The following is a 24,864-nucleotide window of genomic DNA, read 5'->3' on the forward strand; positions in this document are numbered from 1 at the left end:
AAAAATTACAAATCATTAATAAGTCAGTTCAGGAAATACACAATTAAGATTTGAAACAAATTAATTATTTCAAAGATAGAAAGAAATACTGCAGTTCTAAATCCTCTAGTATTAGTTATGCTGGTGGCTGTAGATGTATTCATGTCAACCTTCATCTTGCAATCTTATTTTTATTAAACGATTCAGTGAAACATCATTAAGTGAAGCTGTGAACTGAGTATTTTGTCAAGCCTTGATATACGTAATTGTCAGTCAGTCCTCTCTGTGCAGCAGGTATCAGACAGTGACATGATGAATAAGTCACACACGCAAGTTTCTGGTCCATCACCAGCAAAAGATCAAGAGATATCTTTCATTTGAGATAAAGAACACAAGAGAGATATATATGAAAATATTAATAAACCCTGTAGCACAGTTACAGCTACTCTTGTTTGCTGCAATGTATCCTGAGGTACATCACACAGCTCGGGATCCCAGTGGAGTGACAGAGTGGCCTTTCCACCACACTCTACTCCAGGCTCCTCTCAGTTGGAATTTGACAAGAAGTGGAGGAGGAGGAGGTGTGCTTGATCTTGATACAGTTAGGATCCAGCCAAGACATGCACTAAATTTTGAGAAACACAGCATTAGTCCTCTGTGACACAGATGTAGCCTATCAGAGTAGGCTGATAGAGAGAAGACTGACAAGCAAGCCTCCTTCAACCTCCATTATATTAAATGGAAACCTCCTTACCTGTGTTTTTTGCAGTTGTTTTGACATCTGAGCCCTTGCAGCTGGCAACAGAGGGCCCACCATTTTGTTGCTTCTTTTGGGAGCTTTTGATTTTACAGTGACTTACACTGGTGGTGATCCTTGTAGGAGCATAAAAATAAGAAAAGCAGGTGAGAACTTGTGGACACTCAGGAACTAGAATTCTTCCTTCGGCAGATTGCAGTGGCAAAAACATCCCCATGTGGCACTAGAACCAGGATATAACTCAATGTTGGAAAAGAATTTCTGAGGTTTCTTGAATCTTGAACAAAGCTGTCATTCATTTTTCCACTGTTGATTTTTAGCATTTTGTTTCCATGTGTGGAGGACTTTCAACTATTTCTTATTTCTGTATTAACGTTTTAACAATACCTATCGTTGTTTCTTATTTTCTCTATTACTCTTTATCTGGTTTTCCTTTAGAAATAAAACTCTAAAAACCTGAAATATATCAGGGTTGGGGTTTTTTATTTAAATTAATTAATAATTATTATGAAAGAGTGTTTAGAAAAGCTGAATGTATGTATTTTTGCTTTCTATATTTGTAGCAGATGAGATTATTCTGAGACAAACTAACCCCACAAATGTGGTTGCAAAAATCAGTAGTAATTGATATAGCAATAATATGGCATGGTTTCTATATGTACGTGTAGTGTGAGTTTCAGTAGGCAGTAGGTAGCCAGTACCAGAAAGCAGAAGGAAGTCATGTTGAGGATCCAGTCTCCAAACAGGCAAAGATGAGCTGCCAGAATTGAGGACCATATGGAAGCTTTATCAGAAGAAACACCCCCGCAGAGCTTACAAGTCCCGTTAGGCAGAATCTCCGTTTTCAGTCCAGATTCTCCTCAGCCCTCTGCTCTGAGTTAACAGCTCTGCAGACATCCCTGCCCCTCTGTCCTGGCACGTTCGTCCACTGCACGAGCCCAGAGCATCTATGGCACAAGCCCCATGAGTTTATCGGGAGCTAGGAGCTTCTCCCCTCAGCCACAGGCTGCAATTTCTGCTCCTACAGACGCTAATCCCTGGGCGATGCCGACCTGAGTACTGGAACGGGGTCACAAAGCCAATAGAAGTCCCAGAAGGGATTAATCCAGATTTGATAATTGATGCTATGGGCTTTGGAGAATTCTTGAATAATACAATATCCACAGAGCAACCCTCCAGAAAGGGAATATTTATCCTTGATAAAAATGATAATAATTGAAGACATAAATTCTCAAAACAGTATAAACCAAGCTACTTTGAAGTGATCAAAGATTTTTCAGAAAACAAAAATGTAATTTCCTTTCAAAAATCCCTTCCCAAGGGAGTGAATACTCATGTTCTATATCATCTATCAAACAGCACTGTAGCAGTGATGACTTTAATCTACAAATAGTAGAAATTAAGAACCCTTAGCAGCCTGCTACTAAGAAAATCTCAAAGTGGATTTGTTCTTACGACTTTTATTTTAACAAGAATCTGCTCTTTGGATAAGACAACAAGTTATTCCATTCTACAGGCCTAAAAATCTTTGTATTTACGTATGTTTATGTACAATAGGGGTTTTTTAAATTTCTGATTGCAATTTTGTAATTCACAGTACAATGGTACTCACTTCAACTGTATACAAAACTCAGTGATGTACATGCACAGAAAAAAACAAGAACATACTTGCTGAAGTCTTGTTTGGCTCTATGTAGTCAACAACTGCTTTTATTTTCTCTGTGTATTTTTTTTAGTCTTTATCATAATTTTGTAAATCAAAACCCAATTTTCCCTATGTAGGGCTTAAACCAGCATCTGCCTTCAGAAATACTTTCACAACATTTTTAAAATTCTACCTATGAGAGCCTGAAATTATGATGTACTAAACTTTCTTCATTTCTTAAGCCTTCTTTTTTAATGTTTTCCAAGACATTCTCTTCCCGCTACAGAAAATTACTTGTTGAATATGTGGGAGGCCTTGAAGAGAGAAACCTTTTGTCACATTCTCGTCTACTATTTCAGAAAGATCCAGTGAGCTCTCCGGAAAACATGGAGGAAAAGAAGTATCCAGGAGATGTCTCCATACCAAGTCCTAAACCGAAGCTCCATTCAAGAGATCTCAAAAAGGAACTTATCACGTGAGTCACAAAAAACACCATGTTTTCCTCTGCCCTGCTTAAAGAGTGCCTACAGCCTTGTTCGGAGTGCTGATTTGGAGTGGATTTGCAGGAGCTGAGCAGGGAGACTTGCATGATACTTCACTGCAGGTAGTTATCTCCCTGTTGTATCTATGCAACTGGGTAGACATGAGGCTTGGAGCCGGGACAAGCCAGGGTAGGCCTGGGGCTCTGGACAGATTCATGCCTAAAGTTTTACTGGGTATCATTCCCTATTCCTCAGATAGATAGGTGTCGTGGTTTAGCCCCAACCAGCAACTACGCACCACGCAGCCGCTCGCTCACTCCCCCACGGTGGCACGGGGGAGAGAATTGGAAGAGTAAAAGTGAGGAAACTCATGGTTTGAGATAAAGACAGTTTAATAAGTAAAGCAAAAGCCGCGCACGCAAGCAAAGCAAAACAAGGAATTTGTTCACCACTCCCCATGGGCAGGCAGGGGTTCAGCCATCTCCAGGGAAGCAGGGCTCCATCACGTGTAATGGTTTCTTGGGAAGACAGACGCCATAACTCCGAACGTCCCTCCACCCCTTCCTTCTTCTTCGTCCCAGCTTTATATACTGAGCATGACGTTATATGGTATGGAATATCTCTTTGGCCAGCCGGGGTCAGCTGTCCCAGCTGTGTTCCCTCTCAGCTTCCTGTGCACCCCCAACCTGCTCGCTGCAGACCAGCATGAGAAGCTGGACTGTCCTTGACTACTTAGCAACAACTCAAAACATCAGCACCTTATCAACATTTTCTCATCCCAAATCCAAAACGTAGCCTCATGCTAGCTTCTATGAAGAAAATTAACTCTACCCTGGCTGAAACCAGGACAATAGGTAACAAATGGCCAACAGCTCCTTCTACAAAACACACAGTTTTGTAGTGTGCTACAGATTGGCTCTGCTAATGCTTACATAATTTAATAAACTTCATTTGGAAAATTGTTTTTATAGATCCACTGTTGAGAGTTGGCACAGAAGTGCTGAGGATTTCTCAGATAGAAAACGTGCAAAGTTCCTAAAAAGATAAAACACAAGAGAGGACCTGCCCCAGGGTTTTCCAGCCTGTAGAAAATCTATGTTTAAGTCAAGTACTTCATCTGCTTCCTTCAAAGCAGAGTTAGTTATTCTGTCCTGCTGAAAATCCAGTGGATGCACAAATTCGCGCTCTGGGAAAATAGGCTAATACTCTCTGTTCCCAAGTACAGGGGCTCCCTTAAGCTAGCTTATTGTATCTCAACTCACTTGGCTCTGTCTAAAGTTCCAAAACTTTACTATCTAAAACTGCAAAGAAAACAGGATACTTCCATTAAATCTTTCTGCATGCAACAGCTTGGGTCAGTATGGAATTGTTTCAGTAAAATTGTCCCAACCAGCTCATAACACTAGTCACTTTTTAAAATATCATCTAGGCTCTTCACAAAACCCCTTTGGATTCATGTCAACACCATTTTGATATCAATTTTTTTTTTATTATTACAGTGTTTTCACTGTAATAGCCAGCTAGGACTTAGCAATCATTTATGCCACTTTTCTTCCTGTCCCAAACCACAGTAGGTTTCTCTAGACAAGGGTGCTCCGTATCACTTAGCGACTGTAGCCCATAACATATCACTGCAGGCTCACCCATAAATAAATGGGTCGCATCCCGTCACCTTGTGTCCTGCTCCCCAGACTCAGTGGCACTGAATCAGTTAGATCTGCCTCTGGAAATTACATTTCCCTGGGGCAAGCTGCTATGAAGAGTGATTCTTTCCCCTCATGCTGTGCAGTCTGCATGTTTTCTACTCACCACATTGTATCTGCAGCTGTAGTTCATGACCTAAATTGCTACAGGTCAGGTTTGTTTTGCCTCTTCTAAAATAAATGCATACAAAAATCACTGGGAGTTTATTTGCTGGAGACTAATGGCTTTTCTTTTGTAATATTTCTTCCTTTGTGATATTGACCTGTTTTGAGATGTCTGTAAAATACTTTTCTATTCTCCTAAATAGTAATACCCAGAGTATTTGTAATGATCAGCTTACAGTGGTTTTACTGTATTATTTTCAAACAGTGAGAAGAACCCCAAATCTAAAATGTGGCTGTCCAGAAATTTAAATAAGAAATAGTTTTAATTTATCAGAAGAATCTATAGGTCATACAGGGTTCTGACTGCATTTCTGTGATCCCATTGAGCTCAGAACTTGTACAGAACAATTCAATACAGGTGGCTCCATCATGAGGAAGTTTTTAAAATGACATAAGCACTTGCAGAGGAAAATTTTCTGACATGGTTAGCTCAGCTGCAGTGAACTAATTTATAAATACAACCTCCTAGCATGTGTTTTCTATTTTTTCCTGTTAATTCTCTTGCCCATAACTGCCTTTCTCAGGTTGAACTGGGCTGTGAAAATGAGGCTGATGTCTTACTAAGGCTTCTTTACATATTTGAAAAAGTTCCTATCACTCTGACAGCTCAGAGAAAATCTGTGAGGACATCAGGTACCCCTTACTCATTACTACGGTGCACCAACCAGAAGTTTTTGTACAGCTTCTGCTTGCCCTTCTTATCGCTGTGCCCAGTGAAAGAAGACACAACCCTTTACAAGGTGACTCTGCAGGGTTGGCCTTTTAAAATACTATAGAAAGGTAACTTAATTCACCTACCCCTCCCCCTTCAGGCACAAGTTGCATTTCTTGATATCTTTTCCTTCTTGCAGAGGACTGTATCCCAATTTGATAAATGGCTAAGTGCTAACCGAAGAAGGGTTGAGGAAAAACAGAAGCTGTAACAGCTCCTCCAGTCAAACATACCTCCACCTCTTGGCATAAATGAACATATCTGTTCTGCTAAATGTACACCCCCTTTGTATCACTTCTCAGTTCAGCTGACAAATGTCTTGGGAAACTTTTGTGCTCATTCTGAATTTCAGCTGTGTGAGTTTGACATGCTTTCTGTTCTGCAAGCAAGCGTAACACTAACTTCTCACTTATGTCAGCAAATAAAGATTGAATGTGTTTCTAAAGAAGGTGCCTCATTTTAGTCAGAAATCAAAGGAATTATTTTGGATATTGCTGTTCTCTGGCCTGTGTTATACAGGAGGTCAGATCAGAAACTTCAGCCCTAACATTTATGAATTGCTGTCAAAATTTGGTACCAGGAATGAAACTGCCCTTTTAAGAACCCAAGTTATAACCAAAAAATCTACGCAAATCATGGTGGTTTCACCTTACATAGATAAAAAGAAAAGACTTTGGCTCATTTGCATGGTGGAAATAGGAAAACTTTTTCCCATCTATGCCTCAAGTAATAACTGAAAACTAGAAGCATCGTGTAAGTTTTCCGTAGTGTCATCGGACAGAGACGCGTAACGATGAGTGTGACTGCCCTGAGTATCGTTATGTAATTCACGGCAGAGTAGGGCGAGCTATGGGGTGTATTATACATACTCTAATTTCTCATTGCATCTTCTCTGCATAGCTGTCCAACTCCAGGATGTGATGGTAGCGGTCATGTAACAGGAAACTATGCCTCACACCGCAGGTAAGAAACAACAGGAAGCCTAAAGCAGGAAATAGAACTACTTTTAACTATTGCCGTCTTTGAACATTTTTATACTAACCATGGCTATATATTCAAAAGTAATTTGCAGAAAATATTCCATACAGAAATGTGACCATTTTTCCTGGTTTTGTTGTATTTTGTGAAGTTCTGAGCTCAAAAGACTGATGGACTTAAGCATTATATGTTTATTAGTGTAGCTGCAGGTCTTAGCTGAGATAAGTAGATAAGTCATTTAGTAAAGTTTTAATTTTCTTAACAGAACGAGCACTTTCTGTACAGATGCTCGAGCATGAGATTTTAAAAGAGGTTACTGAAGACAGTTCTATGAATGGCCTTGAAATGCAAAGATCTGCTGATACTATCTGATGATGCTAATTGTTTGCCTCAGCAGAGCCTACCGCCAACCCGGGGTTTGAAACAATAATTTCCTGCCTTTCCTTTTGCAGGAAAACAGTTTCTGCCTTTTCCCAGCCACGTGGGCCAGGCTCTATCTGCCCTTCATGTAGGCAACATAAAGGGAGGATGCTGTGTATCACTGCCTCCCCATGCAATGCTTTACAGGGACTTTAGAAACCTCTGCCCCGACCACTTATCTTTCCAATAATTTAAGAACTACAGCCTGATATTGGCTGTTCCTCCTTTGCCAAGGGCAAATATTTGAGTATCTCTTTTTTCCCATTTTAAGTCATAGATTATTTGGAAGTTGCTGTTTTAAGAAAAAAATATCTATTTTAGTAACACAGTTCACATTGGTTTTTTTCAGTGTTTCTGGATGCCCATTAGCTGATAAGACATTAAAATCCCTTATGGCTGCTAATTCTCAGGAGCTTAAGTAAGTATTGATAATAGCAAAAATGATATTTTTATTTATCTTTGATCAGCATTTTCCCTACGTTAATGCAGTTGTTCATTTGTATTGCTACATCAAACCTTTGTCTGAAACTTGAAGTGAATTGGTTTGAAAACTTGAGTGAAATAGAGTTCACTTTTCTCCATTTGTCTTTCTTCATTTTTGTACCCCTTCATTTTCATGAATTAACAAGAACCTGGGGGAAAACAATTGGAGAGAGGCTGCTCTCACAGTATTTCTGAATCAGAGAGAAATAGAAAATATCTAACATGTAAGACAGATCTGGCAAGTAAATCAGTCTGATCCTGTTAGAATAAATTACAATTACTTAGTTAGAAATAAATCTAGTTAGAATAAATGTAAAACCAATACCAGAACTCCTGAAAATCACTTTTTATCATTCACTACCACATACTATGAGTTTAATGTCACTGAAGCAGACATTAAGTCATATGATTTTGTGCTGGCATAATTCTCACCATGAAATGCCACTTACAAAAGGACTGTGCAGGCTCTGCTATATAGACAGATATATAGGGACATATGAATATTTCAAAAATCTGTAGTCAAGAGAGGCACTGGCAACTAGTCATCTGGTTATTGAATTGGCTTTGTCAATAAGGATGTGGAGAAGAGGAAAGGATAATTAGAGTTCTTTCATAGCTTTCCCTCTGCAACTTGTAAATTGGATCCCATAATAGATAGCTTGGAAAAACTCATGAATGCATGTAAAAAGGGGAGAATCCCGTGACTGTCCTTTCTGTCCTTTAGATTCATGCCTAGTCAAGATAGAAAAATCTAAAGTCTGATCATGGCACTATTATGCTGTTTTAATGGTATTAATAGTAGGAGTTTAGGCTTGACTCAGTGTTTAGTCACAAGTTAGCTTCCTCAGATCAAATGTTAGCGGTCTCATCCATCAGTCTGACAAGTTGAATTATAAACAACATGATGAACTGATGGTAGCTATGGAGTTGAACCTGCTGGAGATGCAGTAAAATTAAAAAGAAAGGCCATTTTTATGGGTAACTGTTCAAAGCAGTTCCCAAAGCCAGTAGGTAAACTGACACACTGGCACAATGCTTCAGTTTTTCCATCTCTTCAACTAGGTTTAGTTTGTTTTGAAAAGAGCAGCATAAGAAGCAAGGAACTGACTTGTGAAAATGCTGACAAATTTGAAAGCATTTGCTGAGTCATATATATTTGTCCCTGCTTTTGTTGGCTTTCTGCCATACATAGACACTCACACAAATATTTTGAATAGTTGCTCCTCATGCAGGCCCCCCCCCCCATATTCATGTGTGAATAAGGAAATTTGCATACCAATATGGTTATTTTTCCACTAAAGCTTCTAGAGTTTTGGTCATGCCATAAGGAAAGAGGAGCAACAGCATATGACTTAAATGACAAACTGCACACTGTACGCCATGTATAATAAGTGAGTTGTGAAAGACAAAGTCAAGGTTCATGGACATTTCACAGACAGAAATATGTTGCACAACACACTTAGCATTTAATTTCAATTAACTAGAAAAAGAGCAAAAATCAAAATCTGTTCACAGACAATTTGCAAAAAGAAAAAGGGCTAAATAAAATTATTTTCCACAAATGTACCACCTTATTTTAGCTTCCTCAAACATTATTCAGGTGAAATCTTAAACAAACCTTTGCTTTTGATAAGTGTTGGCTAAATGAAATCATATGCCAAAAAATACAATCATGCCTGCACTGGTACAGTACAGTGATATCAATAGTTAATTTTACTATTGCTATGTGAGAAGAGGGCATAAATACTCATAGAATCAGACCACAAAAGTACCCTCATGTAGTTAGGCATGAATATGAAAAAGCTGTGTATTTTTTCCAAATGTTATTCACGTTTAATTTGCCAGAATCAAGATATGATTTTGGCTTTAATTATGAAACTCTAAGCCAGCAAAGATACAAGGCGTCCATGTGATCTACAGTTTGGAAATAAGGAAGATCTGTTCATAAAGTGAGCCTTTGAGTCAGATTCAGGAAATTTTTTATCTGAGGGCATTTATTTTTAAATGCTTGCACAGAGCAATCTAAGGTGGTCAAATTAAAATATACTAAAGCTGATGATGACCCATAGATCTTAAAGCTATAAAGAATTATGACTGTTTATTTTATTTCACCAAAGAGCTGCTTATCAAGCCTTAAATAATTTTAAAAGTGTACTTTAGAAAGATATTTACTTACAGTTCAGAAACTTTAAGGAATACCTACTCGATCCAATCCTTACACAAGTTGTTGCCATGGTTAGGGGAGATTCTAGCAGTCCTTCCAGAGAGGTTCCACACAAGTTGATACTGATCCTTGTTCCATAGGCAGCATGACATATTTCAGTCAATGATTTTTTCAGCTGACCTCTGTGGGTTTGCCTTAGCTACAGTTCATATCCAACCACACATGTGAGCTTTCTAGGGAGTAAAACCAACAGAAACGCTCCTAGATCTGCATCAATTTTGCATGCAGTTATAGTTCATCTACCTAAAGATAAAACAACCCTCTTGGAGAAGGGAACAAAATAGCAGGTACTCAGTGCACAGTTACAAGAATTTCTATCTGAAATCACTGAGAGATTTATTTTTGGAAAACAAACTTGATGAATTGTAAAAGAATCTGTAACCTACACCCACTTGAGAGTTGGTATCTTTTAGCTTGAGCTCCTGAGGCCTCTGGCCCTCCAATGTAAATCTGATTTTCTTGGCTCTGCACAGGAATCCAAAACAGAGGATGACTCCCTAAGATGGGGCACCAGTCCAAACTCATCAGCCAGTTAAAAGCTGATGAAGATGCACGGTGTTACCCACTGTAAGGCAATACATTGTTGGTGTATCTTGTATTGTGGAATTTCACAATCCATGCAAAGATATAACCAACATTTGGAAAACCGAACTCAGTGGTCAAGGGGAGGAGTCTTGCAAGTGAAGCTTCTTACTAACTTGTCAGTATTCCATCTGAAATATAATCTTATAATTTTATCAGTGTTCATAATATCTCACCTTCAAATCTCTAATGACCTCAAGAATACTTTGGACTCTAATCTGGTTGTGAAATCTAACTAATCTGCCAGAAGTGGTAAATGCCTGGAGAGATTCAAATTTAGTTCAGTGTCTTTTTTAAGTCCATAACTCTCAGACTGGTGATCTGAATGTCTCCCACAAAGAGCTCTTACTGAATTAAAATCCACGTCCAGTCCATGCAGACAGCTCTTCCATCTGTGATCATCTGATAAAACAAGTAGCCAAAATTAATACCCATAGTATTTGGCAGGTGTTCTGGATTTACTTGTGAGCTTTCACATTCTCCAGACATCTGCCCTTGCTGCCTGCTCCACATGACATTGTGCCCAGTCTTTGTCCCACACTCAGACAGGTCAACATTTAGCTCTATGCAGTCAAGCATATCTGGCACTCTGCAACCCACACCTCTACCTTCGCTGTCAGTGTGAGGCATGTCATCCTGCCAAAATATTTTGTTCAGAAAATGTCATCATGAAATGTTTTGACATTGTTTTTAAAAAAAACATAGTCTCCCCTTTCTTCTTATTTGCTGAATTCTACTTGAATCAGTGAATAAATTTGGTCACGTCCAAAAGAAATCACATTTTTGACAAATTAATTGTTCTCAGAAAAACAGTTTTAAATATTTTTTGAAGAGATACACCTGCACATTCAGATGTACATTACAGTTATATTTGTAGGTGTTTTCCATGACAGCCTACCAACGACTAGATTAAATTACCCATCTCCTCACCTCAGGAAAGATGCAATAACTGAGACCCTTAGGAGGGCATTGAACAATGCAAGTTCTTATGAACTTAATGGTTCACTACAAGATTATTTGCCACAACTCCTTCTGTAATTCTGATACTCTCTAAAAATCATAGCATTCAAAAGGCCCTTAGGGATGCTTAGCATAAGAACTTTGTGCTGTAAAATACAGAAACATAGAAATAGATGACACATCTTCTAAAGGTAAATATTTTGCTGCTCTGTATACTGAGCTGCATTTCTCTTCTCTTAAAAAAAAAACAAACCAAACCAAAAAACCACACAAGAAATACAATACCCTCAAATGAAAAAAAAATCTGAATTTATGAGTTGGAAGGTGCTACCAAGAAGGTCCTGCTCCAAACCCCACAGAAGTCAGTGGAAAGACCTACTGAATCCAGTAGGCTTTTGAGCACGTTCTTCATGTACAACCTTCAGCAAGCAAGAAGCCCACCCTCCCAGACCACTGGCAGAAACTCAGTAACAGGCAGGTTTGCTCCCTTTCATTGTAGGGATGTTTTAGTATTAACATTCATATGTGAAAAGGCACACACCCAGAGAAAGCCCCTAACTGTGAGACATAAGCATAACCCGGCTGCCAAACTGAATACCCGACTGAATCTAGTGCTAGAAGAAACGGCCCTGCTGGATGCTTACAGTGCTAGAATATACAAATTATTACATTCAAATTCTGGTTATCGTCTGTTGATGCCCAAAAGTAAAACTGCTTCTCTGCTTCTGTTTCCCCTTCTGTAAATATTGGCAAAGTGCTTATTCATAACTGTACCTGAAAACATCAGAAGAATCACAAACACACAACAGTAAATTTACAAATAGATCTGTATCAAGCTGCTTTTTTTTTTTTTTTTGTAATGTTGATCCTGTACAAGGAAAAATGTTTGGTGCAGTGTTATAAATGAATTAAGTCTACACATTATATGCAATGCATTTCACATTCGTTACTAAAACTCTGCTATAAGAGAAAAAAAAATTAGAAAAGACTCTGATTATTTAAAAAAATAGCACGAACTACTTTTAATTATTCAACAAAAGCTCTGCTGTTCTTTCTTCCACCCTAGGCAAAATGCAGAACGTACACGTTATTTACTGTGTATTTTGTAACCTTCCTGTATTATTCTATAGGTGCCCAACACCTGGCTGTGATGGCTCTGGCCACGTGACGGGGAACTATGCATCCCACAGAAGGTAAAATCCGTCCCACCACATGGGGCTGCAGCGCTTGGGGTTCTTGGCAAGCTGCAGCAGAAAGAGGTGGCTTTTATTCTGTGTGCTTCTTTCAGTTTATCTGGTTGTCCTCGTGCCAGGAAAGGAGGTATCAAAGTAACTCCTACCAAGGAAGAAAAAGAAGACCCTGAACTTAAGTGAGTACAAAAGCACAGTTCTACCAGCAGTGGCAGGGGAAAACAAGCCCGTAAGAGCTCAGGACTCGACAGGAGATGCCCCAGATAATCTGAACCATGGGAGAGTAGGGCCTAGAGCTGGAGCCGAAACAAACGTTTCTGCTTCTAGTGAAGCTGGTGGAGTCCATGACTTTGGAGCTTGAACAGTGAGGAAGGATCGCTATATCTGCTTGCATTGGTCCAATTATTTTAAACAGCGCTGTGAAAGTGCCACTTGGTTGGAAAATTTGGCAAAAATGAAGGAAAACAAATTATTTCTGCCTGTAGTGAAATCTTAACATGTCAGCTAATTAAATCAGAGCGATATCTTCAAAATATGTCCCAGAGAACTTAAATATATGTAAATTTCATGTCTTTCCTCTATAAATAAATTAAAATTTCTCTTAAAGTGAAAACTGGAAACTCAATAGAAATTCACTACGTTCCTGACTTGAACGCACATTCCATTAAAATCAGTAAATGGCAACTGCCAGAATATAGAGATGAAGATTTAGTTGCCTACAATGTTGTTCTTGATACTTGCTTATGATCTGTGAGAGACTGCATAACACTGACAGAGCAGCACAAAAAATTCCAAACCTGTATTTACATGAAATGATACAAGTTTTCCAGGTAGAGGCACCCACTCTTTGCTTCATGCCAAAAACCTAGATAGAGAGGGGAGAATCTCGACTTTCCATACACTTAAAGAAGTGTGATTTATTGCCTGTGATAGAATTTCAATTTTCTTTTCCTGTAAAATACTATCTAAATGAACAGGTTAGTTTCTTAGGCTGTATGACTGTATTTTAAATTGCTTAATCCTAAAATCAGCTGAACCCCCCGTAACTCAGCTTGACATGAATGGATGCTCAGGTACAGTGTGCCTCCAGGGACCAGGTCTTAATACATTAATTCAAAGTGGCACAGGCAGCTGGAATTATTTTCTCAGACATTCTTGAGACTGTCTTCGCCTGCTTCTCTCCAGTGAAAACAGGGTTTTTTTGCTGTGTTTCTGTAGATGTCCAGTGATAGGTTGTGATGGCCAAGGTCACATATCAGGTAAATACACTTCTCATCGCACTGCTTCTGGTTGTCCTTTGGCTGCCAAGAGACAGAAGGAGAGTCCTGTCAATGGGTCTTCACTATCCTGGAAACTGAACAAACAAGAGCTGCCACACTGTCCTTTGCCAGGCTGCAACGGGCTGGGTCATGTTAATAATGTTTTTGTCACCCACAGAAGGTATAACTTTGTGTTTTCTCTTTTTATTTTCCCTAATATTCCACTGTTGAATTGGCAACGTGTGAGGTTACAGTCTGAATAAATTGTGCTGAAGTCTTTTAAGTAACAACATAGTTTACATTGCAGCCGAAGTACTACAGATCAGAATAACTTTCAGAGAGTTGGGATCAACTTTTTACTCTTTTACTATGTTCCCATTGCAGTGTGATTTTCCAGGGTCTTTTCTTCAGATTACCACAGTTTCTGTATGGTTTCAAATTTAATAGAGTTCTTTCCTAGGCAAATATGGAGTTGTATCTGTATATCTTCTATGGAAAATGCAAATATCATTGAAATGTCACCAGAAAAGACTTAGCGAGAGCAATGGCTGTATTAATTGCATCTTTCTAGTAGTGGAAAAGTTGTTTTCATAAACTTTGTATTTAAATAACTAGAACCACACAAAAAAGTAAACGTGTAAAACTCGTATGGATCACACAAGTTTGAAGTTACAACAATCTTACAAAGAAAGCTGTCCTTACAAAGCAGGAATTAGACATATAACCAGTAACAATAAATACCATGATTTTATATATCACTGCGAAAACATTACTATAATTTAACCACATTCAATCAATATTACCCAAAGAACCTCACTTTAGAATCTGAGTTAACACCTGGCAAAGTTTGTTTTTCTGTTTGTGATAGGAATTAAGTCTATTATACTCCGCCTTTGCTTTATTTCTAACACTCTGAACCAACTTCTCCAATACAGAATGTCCAAGGTGACTTGAACAAATTCGGTCAGAGCCCAATGTTATCTTAACTTTATGAACTACATCCCACGTTAAAGTCTTTACATTGGGGCACTACTGTAAATTTCACCTAATTAACTCATGCTAAGCAAAATGAGAACTTCAAGCAAATAACATAAACAGTATATTGCCACTCATACGCAAGATGATTTCTGTCCTACTTAAGGCTGGATCACATTCAAGATCACGTTAGTTAAAATGACATGGTAAATATATTCCTAGCACACCTGAAACTTAAAAAGTAGCCCATGGCTTTGAGGCATTCTTCCAGTTAGTTACCTGCTCTGGGCAGAAATACTAAACAACTTTTTAGAATTGGAGAACCAGCGTGTTTCCCTGTACAGCTTTTAGCTAAGCAAGCGTGAGGGTAACTTTAACCCACAGAAGCTTTTTTCCCATGTGGAAACATCATGTCTGTTAGGATTTTTCTTTTTAATTTCTACACACACACAAAAATCAACCACTTTCCTGTGAAACAAAATTTTTCTTCACTCTTTTCTTGGCTACATCTGAATACAAATCCTTCTGCCAGTTCTTCAGCATATAGGTATTTTTTCTTAGTTATTTATAAAGATAGTATTAAGACAGTGCAATTCATCTTTGCCCTTTAGTAGGCTATAAAAATTGCCTCAGATAATTACCAGCTGATGAAATTGTAAGCTTTGAAATAGCAAAATGTAATTTAATGTGAAGAGTGGTTAAAAAGCAAACTGACTATATAATAGAACCATTCAAAAAAGCTATTACAATCTATAGGGTATATCCAGAGTTATTATTGTATTGATCATTAATATGTATGAACAAAATGATACAATAGTTGTGCACCGTGGAAATCATCCCATTAACTGTTTACTTTTTTTAGGATGGTAAACTTGCCATTTTAAAGGACTGCCCCTCTCCTCTGGAGCACAAGCCCTCAATAAAAACTATAGAGAGTTTTTATTTATAAGGGTTGGAACTTCAAGAATTCTGTAAATGCATCTTCACATAACTTAACAGTAGCTGCCACTGCTATTTTGATTATTCTGAAATATGCTTAAGAGTTGTTTACTTATAGATTGAGATTTCTATGCCGATTTTCAAGCTGGAATACACAGTTAAATGGCTCTTTATGAGTTATGTCATTCCCCGAAGCTATGCTATAATGGAGATACTGATGTGACCTTAGGTACAGGGGTCTGTCCAAGTGCATGATAATATTGCCTGAAAGGATTGTTGCCATTTTCAAGTGGGTGCTAATGTTTTTTTTTTTCCTATCCGTTTCAGCCTGTCTGGTTGTCCTCTGAATGCACAAGCCATAAAAAAGGGCAAAATTTCGGAAGAATTAATGACTATCAAGCTTAAAGCAAGTGGTGGTAAGGAGATTTGTAAAAGATGATGACATTTATTTAGCTAGAAGGGCCTTGACTCCCATTTATACTTATGCCCCTTCATGCCATTCTGGCATTAATTCTCACTCCTTTCAGTTGTTTCTAGCAATAACAAATCTTGAATAACAAAAATCTTTGCATGAGAGATTATAAAATTTTTCTCATTTACATCATGACAATTCAGCATCGAGGGTATGCTCTCATCTTGACTCAGAACATTTTTTTTTTTTTTTGGAGATGCTTTTATTATTGTTATGACCAATAAACTATTAGTTACAGATCAGGACGACTTATCTGATGAACAAGGTAAGAAGGGATAAATATTGTGTGCAGAAATTGACTCCCGTCCCTAGCTCGAACACTACACAGTTTAATTTCTGTGCAATACATTGGCAATTTTGTTAGCCAAAGGAACACTTACCAAATAGATATAGGGGGAAATACATAGGAGTCTCCTTTCTTACACGGCCTGCTTTAGAAAGCTGGGCATCGAGCCAGGATTCAGGGAACTTAATCTTTATGCCTCCAACTGCTGAGCAAAACGGTTGTGTTACTCTGGGCAAACAAGTTTGTTTCCATGTGTTCCTGTTATCACTGGGGCAGGGACGGCTGCTTACAGGTTTCCCGAGCTGGCCTCCACAGGAGGCTCCGCTCAGGGCTCTGGGTTTTAAAGCAGTAAGGGCAGTGGCACAAATCTCTAGGCAGAGCTGGCCTCAGGGTGATACTGAGCAGAAAGAGGGACATGTATCGCCAGCAGCTGTAGCTGCGCAGCATTTTTCAGGACAAGGCTTTCATTAAAGACCTGCGGATTTTTTTCTTTGCTACCTAACTTGTGGGGATGTAAAAGTCTTCCTTCCTTTTTTTTTTTTCCCTGTAATGCTTGTTAGCTTCCTGACAATTTCCCTTTTGCTGTTACTTAAATCTCACTATTTATCACATGTAACTAAGGATGTGCTTCTTGATGTTATTCTGCACAGGGATTTGCCCCCCAAGAACTTCTTGCCAGATAAGAATCAGGTACACTACTGACACTAAAGTCAGCAATTATACTAGTGGAACTGTTCCCTGCAAAAGAAGGGTTGCTGTTACACTTCTTTTAAAACAAAAAACCCCAACATTGTAAATACCCCCTCATGTTTTATGACAAGCTTTCCTCTTTATGGGCAACTTTTAATTTCTGTACCCTCCAGCTTGTAGTTGCATGTTGCACTGGAAAAAAAAAAAAATTGTGAAACACAAAGACTAAGTCCCTTCCATGATTCAGATCATATGATTTACAGCTAGGAAACAGTTTTGACAGTAAAAGCAAAGTAAGAGGCGATTTAAGGATCAATCATCTGATCAAAAGCTTGTTATCTTCCTCTTGTTCAGTAACAGGTAACACAGCTTGTTATTGGTAAATCCAATTACATGTGGACACTTTAAATATGATATTGGTATTTTCAACTATTTGCAGGTATTGAGAGTGAGGAAGAAATCAGACACTTGGATGAGGAAATAAAAGAACTGAATGAATCCAATCTTAAAATTGAAGCTGACATGATGAAACTTCAAACCCAGGTATGACATCAAAGTGAAATTTTTAGCTTTCCTTATGCTATGTTTAAGCACAATAAATAGATTAAATGCGATTTTTAAACACAGTTAGATTCCTGCGTACATGTTTTCCCATCATTCTGTAGCACTTAAAACTACCAAAATCCTACATGTTTTTTTGTCAAGGGTTTTTGTTTGTTTGTTTGTTTGTTTGTTGTCTGTAAATAAGCTGCAGATTCCTGGGTATTGTCATGAAGATCTGGTGAATGACAAATTCAGGGCAGTTCGGAGCTAATCTTGGCATGCAGGAAAACCATATTTACCAAACAAAACATTAATTTTCCATTGTTGACCAAACCTCTGTTGACCAAACCATGCAGAATCCCATGACTGCAGTAAGAACCTGTTTTAGGGAGGTTATTACCTCTTTAACAGCACAACCTAACTCTTAATGCAAGTTGACTTTGTTCTTATGTGTACCTAAGAAAATCTCACTATTTCAGTTCACCCACTGTCAGTTATTCAAATAGTTTGAATTTTGCCTCCATGCAATACCTGGTAAAGAATGGATGCCTTTTGCTAATTTGTATAGCAGATTAGCTATGGAAAAAAAGTAATTCTCTTTCATTCTTTTTTATACTGGCAAGATTAAATTAGTTTTAAGATGCTGCTAGTGGTTCTATGGCGTGAGCAGAATACATTCATCCCTACAGAGACTCCTATATGCACCGGGGAGTTCACCTGAGAAAACTAGGTAAAAGCAAGAGCAGAGCCTTGCTCAATATTTTAGGAATAAGAGTTCAAGAAAAAAATGAGATCTGGAAACTGAGTATAAGTCTAAACCGATTTAAATCAAACTGAGTGTAACCATACCCCTCTGTATTTGTACCACACTGGAATGTGTTTAGTGCTGATTCATGCTGGTTTTATAGCAGCCACCATGTGTATGGTCTAAATAAGGGTGAAGCTTATGCCACCTGTGCTGGATCTAAGTGCTGGATCTAAATGATCTGGCTTCATACTGCAAAGGTTGTGGGGATATGCATTCCAAATTGCACTGCAGTGGCAGGAGGTGGTGGTGTTCGATGCCTCAGGACACTTATTTCGTCTCTCTCTGGTGATCACCGTACTGTTTGCACAGAGATGTCCCAATTTATGCAGTCAGATTTCTTCTCCTTGGACATGCTCTCTGGTGAAGGTAGTCTGACCAGCAAAGCCCGAACTGAACTACAGCTGAAGTAACATCTTCCCTCCGTGGCTTGCTATATCTCCTCTTAATCTAGCCCAGCCAGGCTTTAGGCTGCTGCGAGCACACTCCAGAGGAGAGGTTGTAGTGGACGGCCGCAGGCAAAAAGGGCTTCCTCGCCCTGGGGACAGTTCTGATGTGTGGTGGTGTGCGAGGAGGGGAAGTAAAGTGGCCACAGCAAGAGACATTTAAGTAGTGCAGAGATCTGCATCCTAATGAGGAGAAGGTGTGCGTAACACTTGTAGATGTGACTCCATCTCTGTGTGGGGAACCAGGCCCTGCCATTGCTGCCTTTGGTTTTTCGGCACTGCTTTTGACGTTGAAACCTTCAGGGCTGGACATATTCCCAATGCTCTCATGCTAAAAGGATAACACTTTGCTACCTCAGGTGCTTTTTCCTGCTCTTTCCAAAATCCCTGTGTTTCCATTCTGTTGGCCAGAGATCATCCTTGCGCTCAACCTCTCTGTTTCCTTCCCACTCGATTTTTCTGTTATAGTTTCCAGCGCTGCTCCCAGCCAGCCCACATCTCTACCCTCCGCCCCGGAGAGGGGCAGGAAAGTGGCACCACAGCTAATACCCGCGCCCCTGCTATCGTGGTCCATCAGCAGGGATGCTGCAAGAGCAGGACAGCAATGTAAACATCGGCCTCCTTCCCCCTTCCCTCCAGCAGCCCTGCGGCCACACTCTCCATCCCAGCTCCACACTGACCTTCCCCCCCGAGCTCATTTCCCTCCTTCCAACGCGGGGCACCTCCAGTGCCTCGCTGCCACGAGCTTTCCCCATGAAGAACCAGCAGCAAAGTCTATCGGTTCAGAGCAAATATGGCCTCTTGCTTGCTGTGAATATTCTGTGGAGAAGCTGTGTCTATCCTAAAAGAGAAAGGATACCCGAGTTTCAGATCCATTGTGGCCGCTCTCACAATCACGCGACTGCCATTTCGGGTTCACACCGCAGTTTCAACGCTGCCAAGGGTCTGTCTGTTTGTGTGTTTGTGCCTGCCTGTGTCTTTTAGATCACATCTATGGAGAGCAATTTGAAAACAATAGAAGAAGAGAACAAACTCATCGAGCAGAACAACGAGAGCCTGTTGAAGGAGTTAGCCGGTTTAAGCCAAGCCCTCATCTCCAGCCTTGCTGACATTCAGCTTCCACAGATGGTAAGACCATGACCAGCAGCTTCGCACCTTCTTTGAGGCTGTTTTGCCAGGACTTGAAGCAGATGAGCAAGCTCGGGGACCAGCGGGAGCACTGGAGCTGCATTAGCAGAGAGCTCTTTTAGCCTAATTCACTCTGCAGAGACGCTGGATCATGAAATCTGCACGACAGCAGGTGCAGTTGCTTCCAGAACTGAGCCAGCCCTGGTGTCTCTGCCCTGTGCTGCACTGTGCAGGACAGGCTTTCCCCCCCTCCTTCTCCACCTGAATGTCCACCCTGCACAAAGAGTGAAGCTCTCACACTGAGAATGCTTATTTACTCTTTGCTCCTAGGTCAAAATTTTAACCTGTTTCATACAGGTGATTTTTCTGGAGCCAACAAAACCCTACCTTCTTAAAAACTCCACATCCCCGAGGTCTTACTTGCAAGCGCAGGCCAAATTCACAAAGGCGCTTGGGTCCCTGGAGTTACAGACCCCTTTCCCAACCTCAAGAGTGCCTCTGGGAGGTTAGGAGAGGACAGTTACAGGAATGTCAGCCACAACCCCAGAGCCAAACAGGCCCAAATAAAAAAGCAAGTTACACTGACTACGATATCTCCAAGCCCTTTTGCTTGGAGAGTGTGTGGTTCCCCCAGCGCATGCAACTCCATTTCTTCAACCACACCATCAATTTGGATGGCTGCCCCGTTTACGACTTCTCCCCAGTTGCCATATCACTGCCTCACCATGCTTTGAGGTTGGGTGTTTGGGGCTTTTTTTTGGCCTTAATCTTCTCTCCTACAATTATAATCTGTTTTGTCTTCATTTAGGGGCCAATCAGTGAGCAGAATTTCGAAGCATATGTAAATACACTCACAGACATGTACAGCAATCTGGAACGGGACTATTCCCCTGAATGCAAAGCTCTGCTGGAAAGTATCAAACAGGCAGTGAAGGGCATCCATGTGTAGGATGTGAAAGCTGCTGGGCGACAGAAATTACTTAACAGCAGTAAACTCCAGATGGATCTGTTAGGAGTTCATGTACTGCTAAGGGGTGTAGGTTGCCATGCTGCATTTACAATTGCAACATTGCACTAATTTTTTCCCAGCTGACATAAAAAAAAAGAAAAAAAACACAACAGACTATTTGTATTAACAGCAATGCACTCTGTTAGTATATTTATTTCAGTACAATTCCTTTTTTTTTCTTCTTTTGCACTCAGTTTTTGTAAAGTGAATGTAAAAAGTGTGTGTGACTATTTTTTATATTTTTTATTTATTTCTAATCAAAGAGTTGGTTTTTTTATCTTTTAACAGCATTTTTGCGGCCTGCCATATTTTTACAAATGTGTTTATTAATTTATTTTCCAATGGAATTTTAAATAGACTGAAAAGTTATACTGTAAATTAAATAACTTGCTGGGTTTGTACAGGAAGAAAAAAAACCTATGAAAGTAACAAATGACTGAACCGTGGTTCTAGTTTTATTTTCCTCACATCCTGCTTTTTTATAATGGCTTTGTATCAGAAATGGGTTTGCGGTAACATGAGATGTGAAGATGCATGGAATGAGAAGATAAATGGTGCCCACTAGTGGGTAACCTCGGCTCTTAAAAGCACAGTATGCTGGAAAACAGTGTGTTAAAGAATACGTTAGCAATAATGAAATATAGCAATCAGCAAAGCACTCGACTTGGCTGTGTGATTTAGCCTATGCGAATGATTATTTAAAATGTTTCAAGAGAACTTTAGATTTATTTTACCACTGCAGTTTTTTTCAGAGTTAGCTCATGGAGGGAAATGACAATTATCTCTAAACAAGGAGGGTAATTTGATAGGACTGGTACTTTTTTAGTACGAGACGATGAGGTTTTAACCAAGTGACCAGTATTGCTATGGATTTGGATTTGAAAAATGCAAACACATCCCAAGCTGAAGGCTTTGTACATAATGAATCAAACACATCTCCCCTGAAATGGCATTTAATACTGGTTTGAACTTAACGGCAGCTGAGAAGGCAGCGGTCTGGAGAGGAATAATACCACTCCAGCACAACGGTGGTTGCTTCTCTCTTTGAACGAACGGTAGCAGCACCGTGACTGGTTTCTCCCATCCTTCTTCACTAAGACGAGGCTGATGATACTGAATTTGTTACCAGCCTTTTGGTAGGGTACCAAGTGCTACAGAGCGTACAGACAGACAGAGGTGTGGACAGACGAGCACTTGTGCGGAGGTGCTGGCGTGCGCCTCGGTATCTGGTTAGCCTGGGTGTGGAACTTCTGAATCCGTCAGAAAGTAGCGGTTGCTATAACGGAGGCAATGTCTATTTCAGGGATTGTAAGTAATTAAGCATTGTTTCAAAAGTTTTTTTTATATTTATTTTTTTTAAGAAAAAGGTATAAACAACCAGCTAAACTGCCTTTTTTGTATGCACACACACCTCATGTGCATATGTGCCTCAGTGTAAATGTATACATGGATCTAGCGTGTGTTTAATTTTTCCGTGCTATAATGAAAGTGTTTATTTTTATTAGCCTCATTTATATTTAGATTGACTATGATGGCATTCACAGGCTTGACATATACAATTATATTATTACTGTTCCTGCACAAAAGTACTATTCAAAAGTGATTCAACTCTCATGCACTGTGGTCACTGTTCTGCATTAGGTGGGGCTTGCTTTTTGTTTGAGAGTTGATTCAACTCTCCAATCTTAGTTTAGACAGGGGAAAATGTATGTTCTTAGGAGCTGTGTTTATTTTTAAATCAATTTTTCAAAAGCTACCATACGTGCTGTCTAATATAAATAGGAGGACACCAAACAAAAATTTGCTATTAAAGTTATTGTTCTTGCTAAAACAAAAAGCAAACATTTGTTATACTTGTTAAATGCATACAAAATGAGTTCACTCATTACAAAGACTAAAATTTAATTTACTAAATATTTTAACAAATTTGTTATATATTTTATTTAAGTAAAAAAAAATCTCTTACTGACCTATGTATTTATTATTATGATTTCCTATGGCTTCAGGTTAATTTATCTGTGTTTGGTTGTTTGCTCAGGATGTTCTGTGAAGTATGTTTGTATTTATTTGCCTCCCTTGTACTTGATGTGTTTTGTAATGTGCACTGATTTTTTTTCTTTTTGTTTTTCTTCTTTTGTGTTTAAATGCATTGATGAGCTATACTGTAAATTAGACCTTTTGTAAAGAGCAATGATGTATGCATTTTTTAATTTGGAGTAGTTTGTATACTGTTTCTTCATACAATTAATATTTCTTACATCAAAACAACAAAATTGTGTTCTGTGCTGTACATTTGGTGTATGGTAGGAAATAAAATTGATAATGAAACATTGCAGCAAGTTCGTTGGGTTTTTTAGCCTCTAGATGCCGACTTGTATTACACTTTCTTAACTGCACCTGGCACTATACAATGTGTCAGATGTTTTACTTCCTTTGTGTACAAAATGTGTCATCCCTTTAAGTAAATTTCTGGTATAAATAATTTAATTGGTGTTTTACTTTGTCAATTTGAAAAAAGGAGGCGAAAAGTGGAACTGCTTAAGAGGTCCTTTTCATTTCTGAAGGGAAAAAAAATCAAGATAATAATCACTGCATGATTTAATGCATTCTCTTCTTGACAGTTGTAGACTTCATTTATACTGATAAAGTACAGGATTTGTGCTGACCTTTAACAGCTGCTAAATGATGTTTAAACATAAAAGCCATTGTAAAGTTTCCAGCAATTCAGAACCGCCCACTGTTCCAGTGCAATTTTCTGCTGAGATTTGCAGCGTTTAGATGTTGCATAAATAAAAATCTGCTGGTTTTAGAAAGACAAGATTTCCAGTATCTAATGGACTTTCCTTTTTCACTGCTTGTCGTAGCGGAAAAAGAACAGTTTCTTGTCTCAGACTACAACTTCTCAAGGATAGATCAAAAACAATTTTCATTTAGAAAATAAGGTAAATTTAAAGCCACTAAGGTAGCTGGCAATTATTTATTTCAATAGACATCGTTAGAGAAATCAACATGGACTCTCACACTAGAAAAACTGACATGTCCTGCATTTAAATAGAGCAGAGGTTCAAAATTCGGAAAATGACATGAATCCTGGATACTCATAAATCTTGACGCATTTGGAGCTGTAGTGTCAGCAAGGACTGGGATGGAGACCGAGCTGTCCTGGGGGAAGCTCTGCTCCACTGGCGTTCAGAGTCTTCTGCGCTCTAGGACACTTATCCAAGAGGACAGTATGAATGGGTCTTAAGTAATTAGTAATTACTTAAGTAATATTTCCTAGTATTTAATGAATATAAAATAATATTTTTTCAGGGTCCTTTAAAATTACTGTTTAACTTTACCTGTAGACCTTCAGGTCAGCAGACACTAATGGGATAGTCTCTTCTCACACATCACAGATGAAGCAGAAACAGGTCTCCTTAGCAATGTGCCTTACTGCTAAACCGATAAAGAGTGAGGACAACATTTTCATTTTGTCTGACTACCTAAATTCAAATTACAAATTTAGAAGGCCTTATTGTCAGATAGACACCTCCGCAAAGCTAATTTTTAAGTGATCTATACTAATTCTGATTATCTGCTGTTTATAAGACTGGGGGAGGGCAGTGGTATGAGGATGTTGGGCTCTACATACACCTAAGAAAACAATACTGTGTTCTCAAATCATTCCATCAATCTGAGACAGGGACTGTGAGCAAAGAAACACGTTTCCTAGCGGATTTCTTGATGGGAATTTGTTATCATGCAATGACGCAGGTTATGACAGAAGCCATCCCATTCATTTCCTCCCGTGTTCCCTTAGTGCTATACATTCTGCCCGTCTTGGCATTTGTGCTATGCTTAAAGTTTCTTCATGATTTATGCAAGCTTGGACACTGCTAGGAGATTTGTGCCAGGCAAAGTCCTTTGTTCATCTCGCTCAGGATACTGTGGGATGATAGAGCTCCATTTAGCTTTTGTGTAATGTAGGACAGTGACCTAGTTTCAGTACCTTTCACTATCTCATTCTGGCTTGGTTTTCTTCCGTCTCTT

The 24,864-nt window shown here is 39.1% G+C and overlaps 1 protein-coding gene across 1 annotated transcript in view; it reads left to right on the forward strand.

The window, feature by feature from the left end:
- The window catches only part of ST18 (ST18 C2H2C-type zinc finger transcription factor), a gene marked incomplete at its 5' end in the record, with an annotated part of 67,532 nt that extends 46,002 nt beyond the window's left edge, over nucleotides 1-21,530 (forward strand). The window contains 10 exons of the mRNA XM_081996630.1: nucleotides 2,741-2,856; nucleotides 6,344-6,406; nucleotides 7,191-7,259; nucleotides 12,221-12,283; nucleotides 12,379-12,459; nucleotides 13,499-13,720; nucleotides 15,781-15,869; nucleotides 17,341-17,444; nucleotides 19,680-19,823; nucleotides 20,632-21,530. Coding sequence (XP_081852756.1) covers nucleotides 2,741-2,856; nucleotides 6,344-6,406; nucleotides 7,191-7,259; nucleotides 12,221-12,283; nucleotides 12,379-12,459; nucleotides 13,499-13,720; nucleotides 15,781-15,869; nucleotides 17,341-17,444; nucleotides 19,680-19,823; nucleotides 20,632-20,772 — 1,092 coding nt within the window. The 3' untranslated portion in view covers nucleotides 20,773-21,530. The remainder of the gene's footprint in view (nucleotides 1-2,740; nucleotides 2,857-6,343; nucleotides 6,407-7,190; nucleotides 7,260-12,220; nucleotides 12,284-12,378; nucleotides 12,460-13,498; nucleotides 13,721-15,780; nucleotides 15,870-17,340; nucleotides 17,445-19,679; nucleotides 19,824-20,631) is intronic.
- Nucleotides 21,531-24,864: the final 3,334 nt, after the last annotated feature.

This window comes from Phaethon aethereus (assembly GCF_964289735.1).
Source record: "Phaethon aethereus genome assembly, chromosome: 2".
Lineage (NCBI taxonomy): Eukaryota > Metazoa > Chordata > Aves > Phaethontiformes > Phaethontidae > Phaethon > Phaethon aethereus.